At 41.9% G+C, this 11,525-nt stretch overlaps 1 protein-coding gene across 1 annotated transcript; it reads right to left on the reverse strand.

The window, feature by feature from the left end:
* Nucleotides 1–907: 907 nt before the first annotated feature.
* Nucleotides 908–8,243, reverse strand: taf9 (TAF9 RNA polymerase II, TATA box binding protein (TBP)-associated factor). Its single transcript, XM_072662548.1, has 7 exons — nucleotides 8,193–8,243; nucleotides 7,672–7,753; nucleotides 5,364–5,500; nucleotides 4,008–4,142; nucleotides 2,964–3,045; nucleotides 1,435–1,545; nucleotides 908–1,258 (listed from the first exon to the last, which is right to left on the reverse strand). Exons 1-7 carry the CDS (start codon nucleotides 8,226–8,228, stop codon nucleotides 1,089–1,091), a joined length of 753 nt encoding a protein of 250 aa, XP_072518649.1. The 5' UTR covers nucleotides 8,229–8,243; the 3' UTR covers nucleotides 908–1,088.
* Nucleotides 8,244–11,525: the final 3,282 nt, after the last annotated feature.

Raw genomic sequence — 11,525 nt, forward strand, 5'->3', positions numbered from 1 at the left:
TTGTAAAGCCACCATGCACGGTTGTAAAACGGTCATAGGCTGAACAGGAGGGTAAATGCAAATATGCTGGTTTCTTCATCACATTGTTTATAGACAGTACGGACTAAATGAACTCTTTCATTTGAAGAAAGAAAAAAAAGGGTAAACGTTATAGATCTGTAAATTCAACTGTTATGATGTGGAATAACTCCACGGCCTCATGCAAGTCCTATCCAACATGCTGATTTGCTAAATTTAGTCAAAAACCCAGATGCAGTTCCATAAAAGATATCCAAAGATGAGGATCAGTTAGTTGAGGTTTTAAACCTTAATGTGATTTCTGAGCTTAGTTTCTCCATACATGTTACATAAATACATGAGTAAGACATGCAAACATAGAGAAGTACGTGTGAAGGTAATGTCTCAATACAGGGAAGTTCTTCAAATGTGAAGAAGAATTCCTGGTCATATCCCAGGAAAAACAGAATGACCGGGGGCTCAGGATTACCAATCAGTGCACATCAGGAAAGCCTGGTTCATCACAAACACCCAACCTTTCAACTGCAAGACAGGCCTACCTACAGCATAAGCTGAATTAGAGGTGATTACCCAAGGCTTGAAGTAGTTGAAACTAAATAGAAGGTGAAGAGATGCTCATATTTTATCTGAATTTTAACATCCCGCTGTGCTTGAGCTTATTCGACTCCATTTATGTTCAATACTTTTAAAACTGTTAATTGTTAAGGTTACATGTAATGTGAAAAACTCTATTAAACCACTGTCTTGATAAAAAGCCAAATGAATAGAAAACATGAGTCTAATGTAAATGAAAATTAGAATTCTATTCTGATTAGAATTTCTGTCGCCCCCTGTTGATCAACAATGGTACCGAATCAAATCATGGCAATTTATCGACAACAAAAAGAAATGGGTTTAGCAACTACATTTTATTTTTACGTAGAAAAAAATTAGCAATCAACGGTCAAAGGCCTACTGATACTGGTATAATCAAAAACAATGACGGCGCTGACCGAAAGCAAAAGTATTAGCGTGTATTTACAAGCTCATTTAGCAAGGAGCGTGACTAGTGATCCAACTCATGCACAGGGTCATAAAGCATCATAGTCGTCGTCATCTTCGTGCTTTCTTTTCAGAGAGCCTGATGAGTCGCTGGATGAGTTCTGAGACACCATGTTGGTGGTAATGAGGATGTTTTTGGAGCCAATGAGAGAAGGGTTGATGAGGACATTCTGGACGGTGCCTGGAGTAGTCGGGGTGGCTGTAAATATAACCAGTGTGATTGTTACAACTTGTAGGTGGGACAATAAACTAATGATCATATATACACCAATATCCCCTCCTTTCACCCACGACATGAACATGCAATTTACAACTGACTAAAAAATGCATAGTCAATCACAATGATTAAAAAAAAGTTTTTAAAGTGGCACTAACCTGTTTTCACTGAGGCAGCCTGTGAGGAGGGGATTTGAACAGTGAATCGCTGGCCTGTTAATGACACAGGGGTACCGACTTTATTGCCCATTGTCTGCACCGAGGGAGTACCTGGAAACCACCAAAAGAGGGCAATGAAACAGATCTAGGGACATACAGAGAACTGCAAAAAATGCAAATGTACTGTGCAATGTCTTTATGCTGTATTCAAATATATTTCTAGGAAATCAAACGTTCCCCTCAATTTCCTCATCCAGCTCCACTAACCGCTTTCGTTTTGCAGTCTGTTCATCTTTGTCAGTTTTGCCATCCTTCAGCACTTTATGAGTGGCAAGTTTCTGAGCACAGGACCATGGTCAGCTGGATCTTTTTCTGAACTGACAGGACACGACACGACTGAGGTGCATTTGAGCCTGCCACCTAAATCTAGCCCAATGGCTCCCTGTGCGCCGCAGCTAGGGCTGCCCACAGTTCTGGGCATGTGCGCTCATTGTCCCCCAAGTGCATGTGCGCATGTGTGTGTTCGCTGCTTGGATGGGCTGAAGGTGGAATTCAAATTCTTATGTTTGCAACACAAATGGAGTGGTTCTTCATTTGTTCCATATAACGTCTGTCTGATGGTCCCCGACTTTTAAGACTATTAGACTTTTACAGAAACTGCAGGAATTCTGGATTTTCACTTTTTAGGAATAAACTTCTCAACGCAGGAAAAAGAAAACCTGAGTTATACCTCATGCAAACGTATCTGTGTAGAGGAAGGGGTTCATGGGTGAACAGCTTACAAACGCTCCCCCAGAGCCTGATTGGATTGGTAGTGTCAGTGTGGGACGACACCCAAACAATAATCATCCTAAAGTAGAACCACTGCAAGACTACAAATAATCCTTACTTATAGGGGAAACAAGTAGATTAATTGAGATCACTTTTTTTGTTTCTCCTGTCCATTTACTACAACAGAAGACTGGTATTGTTCATTTTCTGTACATTCTGGTTTGGACACTGCCCCCTAGTGCACACTTTCACATTCCAGTGTGTTTACAGACACCAATTGCAGCCACACCTGCTCACAGATGTGAGAGGAAGGTGTATAAGTTTGGTCATTCAAAACAATACATACCTTTACAACTCTATAAAGAGAAGCCTGCATCAGCCACTGTAAGAGCAGGCGGAACTCTGCAGTGCACTAAAGCTTATTCCATTAAGAGAATACTCAGAAGAACTATAGGAGTTTCCGTAATATAGTGGATATCACATTTGCCTCACTCGAGAAAGGTCCCCAGTTCGAAACCGGGCGGAAACAATGTTTGTGTGGTTGGTGTGGCGCAACAGATAACACCACTACCTGCCAGTGAGCTACCACACCACGTGGGAGACTGGGGTTCGATTCCCGGTCAGGCTGACTATGCTGCGCTACACCAATTAGAGTCCTAACACTCCTAACACTGCGTTGGCCCTCCTCTGTAATACAAGTAACCTTGTAAGTCGCTCTGGATAAGAGCGTCCGCTAAATAAATGTAAATGTAACTCACCGAGTGTTGGCGTGCTTGGCCGACTGGAAACTGCCCCCACGCTGAGCCGCGGTACTGTTATTCTACCTGCAGATGAGGATACCTACATAACAAAACAGACAGACAGGCTGTCAGATCAGAACTTTTTGAAGTTGCTGACTAACTAAATTCTTGGACAAAAATACATGTGTCCACTGGGTGCCCTGCCCTCCAAGAAACAGCTTTAACCCGATGCAGAGCACTGTAATATTAGCAATGTAACAGTATATATATATATATATATATATATATATATATATATATATATATATATATATATATATATATATATATATATATCGAAGTACCGCAACAATTTTACAATACTGTATCAAGTCTTAAACTCATTTAATTTTTAACAAATAGTTCACATGCAAAGATTGTAGTGCATAAGCACTTAACGTTATAACCACAATGGATTTTTTAACGCATTGGTTGGCATTTCAAACCCGATTTGAAACAGAGCCACTTTCCCCACTGGCCACTGGTCCATTACTGAAGCCTCCAGTTTTTAGCTTATTGGTATCTGTTCAAAATTGGTACCAGCAGGACCTTATGGTACTCAACTGGATTCTCCTCTGCCTTTAGGGAACACTTGCAACTGAACCCAACAATGATCAGCAATAGGTGTGTATATGTAACTAGAGAACGCCTAGAGCTGGTAAACCCCGGTGGGGTCAATGAGTTAAACGAATGAGAAAACAAGGCAGCCAATTATCTAAATTAGATGCTTAAGGCTTTAGTAAAAATTCTTACTATGGTATAAAATGACCAAAAATACAGTAAAATCATCAGTGGCGGTTATAATGATGTTTCCAGCTCAAACAGACGAAGAACTTGAACTCAAGTCTAAATGGTTCCAGTTTGAGTCAGTTCTTGTTTCTGAATGGGCATCGGAAAAAAACATCCTTTGTGTCACTTGTGTTACTCACCACTACGTGGCTCACCAGAAATAGTGTTTCCACTTACGGTCAGTGAGGTGGTACACACTGGTATGATGGGTCTATTTATTTTAAACAGTCCTACCTTTTTCTGCAGGGACTTGAGTCTGTAGTTTGGCGCAGTTAAACAGTAGCGGTCTGGTGGAAGCCGTGGTCCCGCGTAGGGTTTAATCAAGGGCAGAGGGGTTTGATTCTTCTGCCTGGCAACGTCCAGCAGAAACTTCAGGAGAAGAAAGGACACACCGGTTTTACAAGAATAGATTTTACATGATTCTAGTTGTAAAGATCCTGTCTTATTAGTAGGCTTACATACTCTTAACCTGTATCATTGCTGTCACAGGACAGACAGCTTGCATAATTTCTACAGAAAAGCCACCATTCCCATTGGTTTGAGGGGTATATGAAGTGATGAAGCTCATTTGACTACTTTTGGGATGAGTTGTAGCAGGGCTGGGGGATATGGAAAAAGAAAAAAAATGGGGACAGGAAATGTTTGCGCCAAGGGAGTCCCTAACGAGGGTCAATTACTTTAATCAGCCGCTTAAATGTGTCATTTTCAGCCGTGCTTACTGGCGTCATGTCTTTTACAATAAAGCAGGCTATTGCATTTGTAATTTCATTGTGCCCCTTCTTTTGTGTTGTAAGGCATAGTGCATAGAGAAAGTGGACACCATGGGCAGGTCTCACACTGGTTGTTATAGGTGGACCACCAGCAATGGTTGGGTCTGGGATTGTAAAGTCTCACATGCACTAAATAGTGACTAAAGGATGGTCCTCAGAACTGAATTTTCAGGCCCTTCTTTCAATAACCTCCTCGTCTCTTGAGCCTTGGGCTGTATTCGTTCAGGTCTTCTCTGATAATGCTCTTGCCCACATTTTCATTACCATTTTCTGCCTTGTTTTTTCTTTAATCTTGCTCCCACTCCTGACGTTCTGGTGTACACAGATGCAGAATCCCAAACATTAGCTTGTATGCTGCTGCTGCTGCTGCTGGCTGATACTCATACGCTCAGTGCTGTGCGTGCGTCAACCTAACCTGATGTGGCTGTAACTCTATTCCAGCCACATGGCTGAATCTGCATTATGCCACTGTCATATGCCAATATCACTGGCTTCTCGCGGTGGACGGAAACATGGATGGACTTAACCACGTCTAACATTACTATTGAGGCAAAAATTCTCTCTTAATAATTATCTTTATCGCCCAGCCCGAAGTTGGGAGTGGATTGTAATCCAAAACTAAATCACCCAACACCAGTACCTGACTGCAATAATTCTCTTAAATCCTCACAGCAACACTCTGGCAACACTACAAAGCCTAACTCCTCATTAATCCCCTTGAGTGTAGAGAAGGTATCTACAAATAGTTGGAGATACAGTGTACATGAGGAGGATGTCTTGCCCCAATAATAATAATACATACAATAAAAGCTGTACTCACGTCTCTTGGTGGTGGAGAGGTAAATGACTGATCCATCCTACACTGAATAGCCAACCTTATGTCGTCAGCATCAACGGTGGACTTCTTAGCATGGGTGGCGTATATCTTGGCATCTTCGATTATGGTTGTGACATATCCTGCAGGAAAACAAGAGTGCCATGGGTCACATTAACAGTTTTCCTTGGTTTGAACAAGAGCTGATCGAAGCGTAATCCTACCGCTTAAGCTGTAGCGGTATTTTAGATGGAGCATATTTGACGGCTCCATGACACATCTAACAGCCATAACCTTCAAACCACCTCCCTATTACTGCGTTGGTCCCAAAACAGCCCTAACCCGTCAAGGCAGACTCGAACCGCTATACCCAGCAGTTTGTGCTACAGTAGCTCTTCTGTAGGATTAGACAAGAAGGGCTAGCCTTCGTTCCCTACTTATTAATGAGCCTCTGACATACATGACCCTGTCTCCAGTTCAACAGTTGTCATTCCTTGGACCACTTTTCCACTTTTAGTAGGTACTGACCACTGCAGGTATACTGGCAACACCACAGTGGTTCAGATTCTTATACTTAACCATTTTTCTTCAAGAACTGACTGTTTACTTGCTTTGTTTATTTAGACCCACCCTTTGACAGATGCCACAGCAACAAGATAATCAAATGTTCCTCACTTAATCTGACAGTGGGTTTGTGGATTATGGCTGATCAGAGTGTACTGAACATAAAACAGTGGCACCTCTGTTATAAGCTTTGCTAAGATCCAGGATCTGACAGTAAACTTAAAGGACATCATGGAGTGGGTGCTTCAGTCCCAAACAAATAAGGGAAACAGTGAGGCTTCTTAACAGACACACACAGTCCAGTCAAAACATCTGTTACTATGTAGCACTGATTAACCCTCTGGGGTCTAAAAACGCCTGCATCACTCAAATTCGGGGATAACACCATGCAGATGTATGATATAAACATTTCCTGAATCTGGAGAGTCTGTCCTTTCCATTGCATCTAAAGGTCAGAAGGTATGTAACTAACTTTTGGAGATACAAGGCTATGAAGAAAGGTTCAGAAATCCGTCTTTTGTCTTTCGCCATGTCTGCTTCTCATTTGTAATTGGTGGATTCATGTGTCCGCTTACGTTTTGCGTAAGCAACAGACACTCAGGATATCATATGTGATATCATGTAATATATCACTGCTGTCCAGTGAAACACCTGTATCTCCATGTTTGTTCATTTACAGTTTCCTCCATGGTTTGAACCCTGTAGCTTCTCTGTACACAGTGTGAATAAATCTGGATGAACAGACCAATAGAAATGCTCTAAATCACCTGTAATAAACTCATATTTTACACTAAGAACTTTTTGTTGAGCACTTTCTCCTGTAAGTTTACCATTTTAGAGATGCCTGTTTTGCTGGACAGCGACAAATATGTAGAACAAATATGAATCTGTATAATAATCTGTTCTGCTGCATGGATTGAACGTTGAACACCTTCACAGAGCAAATGGTTTGCGTTTTATTCTGCGGAGGTTTTTTTGGTTTTACACAGGGAAGTAAGATTACTTTGTCAAAGTTCATGACAACATGTCTCAATAATCGATTTTACAAAATTTTATTTCAGACATTTATTACATATTTATAAGCTATTTTATTCATACATGCCACTTTTCTGACGCTAGGACTCGGGTGTCTGGTGCCTTTTTAAGCGCCACAACAATTTGTCCACATGAGTAAAGGTACATTTGTTTTTTTTACAGGATATATTACGAAATTCTATAATCCGACTTTTGACAATTTTTATTTATATATATATATATATATATATATATATATATATATATATATATATATATATATATATATACATACACACACAATTATGTATAAAATAAAATCTGAATATTTGTTTTAAATATATTTAAATATACTCCTGCAAGTTCACCATTTTAGAGATGCCTGTTTTAGCTGGACAGCGATGAATATGTAGAAAAAATATTAATCTGTATAATAATCTATAATATAATAATCTATAATAATTTGCTGCATGGATTAAACATTGAAAACCTTCACAGAGAGGTTTATTATAAAATCTAAATATTTATTTTAAATATTAAATATTATATTATATTATATAATATAATATAATATAATATAATATAAATATATATATATATATATATATATATATATATATATATATATATATATATAAAATATTATCCAGCTCTAGTTTGTACATCTTTGTTCATACTGTTGAAACTGAAGTGAATCAAATGTTCATAATCACACAAACCGACTCCGGGAACTTACTGTACGTGAACTCCAGCATTTGGTTGATGACTCTGGGCTCATACTCCGTGATCCCCATGTCCTTCAGAATCTGCATCATAACCTTAATGAAGACACAGAGCAACAAGACGACGACATGATGAACACAAACAAACGAGTGAAGAAACCGAGCCGTGACTCCTGATCCGGAGCCGCACCAGAGTTAAACCAGCCCTCAATCATTAAACCACAGCTGACTGGACCAGACCCGGAGTCTCTGCTGCTTCTACAGCTGCCGTAAAGTTATGCGGCTACTATAAACAAGCCCGCAGAGCCAGAACAGGACACCCAGATAACACCACCCAGATGATAACACGGCTCTGACTCCTGAACTCCGGGTCGACTGAGAGAAGCGGCTCGGAGCGCAGTTTCACTGCTCAACCCTCCGGCTTTCAGTCGTCCACCCGAGCACACAACACGAGCCATTCTGCTGCTCGACACTTTAAATCACAGAGAAGCTGCGCCGTGCACGTCTAACCCCGCTCTCGGCTTTAAGGAGATACCTGTGCATCTTTCGGTACTGTTTTCGGAGACGCCATTTTCACACTCGCTCCCTTCTCCCCTCCCACACGACCTACGCTGATGAGGTCATGTCCTGTTCCGCAGCGCGCATGCGCCCTCTCCCGGCTTTCGCAGCGAGGGTGCGCCTCTATCCGTTTACTGCACCCTACTCTGTATACTGCGAAGTGCACAAGTGAGCATAGGAAGTAAGGAGTCGAGGAAGAGCGTTGAAAAGGTGGACCACTGGACATAAACTAACCCAATCCACATAATCTCATATTCGCGCTAAACTTTATTTTATCTTCAGACCAAATCTGTAAGTTATTTCCTGAAGATACAATCCTCACATTTGCATTTTTCCAAAAATAATATAATTAATATAATAAACCTATATCTCAGCATTCACATGTCTAATCAAGCTGAAAATGTTGCATGCTGGGTCTTTAAGCTATCTTATAATATTTAAAGCAGCTTTATGTGAGAATTGGTATTTTTGCTCATGGGCTCCCCCTACAGGCGAGGAGTGTAATTCACTGTTACACCACTTCCGTAATTACACATTTTGCTTTGAGCTCCGTCTCAGGGTACACATTCATTTAACACACTGAAACTGAATGGAAAGTGACAGATCCATGATAGGATGAGAGTCCAATTACACGGTTACACAGTTACACCGTTCCTGCGAAAGGTCTAGTGCAGCTCCATCATAGTAACCTAGCGTAGTAGCGGTGTTCCAGGCTGGAGATGCCATTCTTTCGATTATAGTCAATGTATTATTGAACATGATTTTGAAGCTGTTTGTTTCAGGTAAAAATGACTACGACTTGATCATTCAAAAATCATGGATGCCACTGGTCAATCAGACTTAGACTTTAAAATAAGATCTAGCATTTGGATGCTACGTCTCGTTTTGGCCAATGGGGGTGCTGTTCATGAAAATCTCATGTTCTGCGTCTTGCACATATTTTCATTTATGGGCATAAAGTTTGGGCTATTGCAGTATCCCTGAGCATTGACCACTGTGCAATTACATGTGTGTTTTGTGTTCGTTAACTGTTCAAACTGCCCTTTAGGGGACGAGGTAGTGCTGAAAAGGAGTTCCCCTTGCCCTGCCGTCAAGTTAAGCAAGAATTTACACACACTGTCCACACTATTTTGACCTATTTAGGTCAAACTCAAGACCACACACAACCTAAAAGCAGGCTATCTAACTCTAACAGTGGCTGTCAGTGGCACTGCTAGGCTACACCAGAGCATTTTCTGAATTAGACCTGTAAGCTGGTTGAGACCCCCTTAAGGCACATGTCTGGTAGGTCTGGTTGGTATTTCATCCCTGAATGACATAAAAAAAAGTGTAACCACCGTACAAACAGAACATGTCAGTTCACTTTTCATAGACCCTAGCAGCGCTTTTAATCCCACCATCCCCTCAAGACAGGTGTCCAACAAGGCCTCCACTTCCTCCTGAGGAAGACTGAGGAGAGTCAGCCTCCCACAGCTCCACCAGTGCATATAGTCCCTACAGGTCCACAGCGGAGAGCATTGTTACTCTAAGCAACATCACTGCTGCTGAACTCAAGGCCCTCCATGCATGCCCTCTGACCCCACACACCCCAGCCACCCTCTGTTGCAATTTCCGCTATGTGGAAAAAGAACCGGACACCCGAGTTAGAACCAGCTGACCCAAGAACAGCTTTCACCCGAGAGCTGTTAAACTGGTCACACCAGCAGTTCCCACAAGAGCATACATATCCAAACCCTGATCCTCTAAGCTCACTCATAGCTTAGTGCACCCACACACTGAGCTCCTCTAGATCATGGGACTATATGCGCATTGCACTTTGAACCGGGGGGCCCTTTAATACTTGAACGCTAAGGCTGTAATTCTTCACCGTTATGCTGGTAATGTGCATTGGCTTGCACTGTTATTATACTAATGTCCACACTTGACCTGATTACCTCCTACCACTGCTGGCTGCCCATATACACGTATACTGCAACAGCTACGCTGCACTTTCCTAAGAACTGCATATTTATGTATATTTATTGCTTAAGATAGTTTGCAGGTCAATTCTAATGATATCTTAACTTGGTCTCCCCAGATCTGACCATCTGAGGCCTGGACTCCAAGACGTTAGCAGCAGATCCTTTAAGTCCTGTAAGTTGTGAGGTGGGATCTCCCTGGAAAGCATCAGTGAGCATTAGGCTCCCATGATGCTGATTCAGGGTGGTTCACCCTATAAGATCTGCCTAATGTTTTGAAGATGTTCTGACCCAGTCTGCGAACCATCAAAGGTATGGATCGTTTTTACTGGCTGCCTGATGTATCTAATCCTTGAGATACGCCACTGACTGATACCACTTGTCTACAGTCTAGCTGATGGCTTGAGGTTTTACTGAAGAATTTGAGGTCGTCCTCCTTTTGTCCTCCATCATTACTCCATCCACTTTTCAGTGCAAAGCAGCCCCAGAGCCGCCACCACCACCACCATGCTTAACAGTTGGCACAATGCTCTTGGAGTTCAATTCAATTCAATTTTTTTTGTATAGGCTTTTTACAACAAATGCTGTCCCAAAGCAGCTTTACAAAGATCCGGGTCCGAGCCTCTTTTGAGCAAGCTAGTGGCAACAGTGGCAAGGAAAAACTCCCTTGGGTCGAGAGGAAGAAACCTGGAGAAGAACCCAGACTCAAAAGGGGAACCCATCCTCCTCAGGTTGAACCCGGATATTAATAAAAAGCAAAACAGGAATAAAAACAACAATTAAACTAAACTGAATGAAGAAAAATGGCAACTGTGGTGTCAAGCCATTCAAGATAAATGTGAAAATGTGAAAAAGTCCATGCAGGTAAACAGTCAGAGGCACAGTCCTGCAGTGAGGCGAGGATGAATCAATGTGAGGCCCCAGAGCAGGACAGCAGGCAGGAGGGTAGTGGAGAGCCAGGTCAGGTGGAACCAGGATGGAACAGTTGGAACCGGACATCTAAATACCTGAGAAAGAGACAGAGAGAAAACAGAAAGGAGGGAAAAACACAAGGGGTTAGGAGGAGTGCAGGGAAATGTTAGGGGGGGGGTGCAACACAATAAAACCTTCCCACCAGAAGTCTTTTGCTTCTGTTCTGATCCAGGATTGGTTTGATTAACACATCCAACAAATTCCTCAATTTTAACTGGGGTCAGGAATCCGATCCCAGATTAGCAAACCTTCTTTGCCGCGGAAATATTTCCGGGTCTAGAAAACAGGGGAAAACGAGGGAACGAGTGAACGCGTCTTTCCAAAGCCACGCTTATTGGGACGCGCCCTCAATGACTGCCTCAGTTCCTCCAGCAGAGCGA

The sequence above is a fragment of the Salminus brasiliensis genome, chromosome 18, assembly GCF_030463535.1.
Source record: "Salminus brasiliensis chromosome 18, fSalBra1.hap2, whole genome shotgun sequence".
NCBI classification, from domain to species: Eukaryota; Metazoa; Chordata; class Actinopteri; order Characiformes; family Bryconidae; genus Salminus; species Salminus brasiliensis.

What these genes read in the sequence shown, in the direction of transcription:
- taf9 (XM_072662548.1), bottom strand. Translation starts at nt 8,228, where the DNA reads ATGGCGTCTCCGAAAACAGTACCGAAAGATGCACAG. An exon ending in CCTCTCCACCACCAAGAGAC is followed by an intron (nt 4,143 to 5,363) that starts GTGAGTACAGCT and finishes CTTCTCCTGAAG; the next exon opens with TTTCTGCTGGACGTTGCCAG. An exon ending in GCCAAGCACGCCAACACTCG is followed by an intron (nt 1,546 to 2,963) that starts GTGAGTTACATT and finishes GGTGGTTTCCAG; the next exon opens with GTACTCCCTCGGTGCAGACA.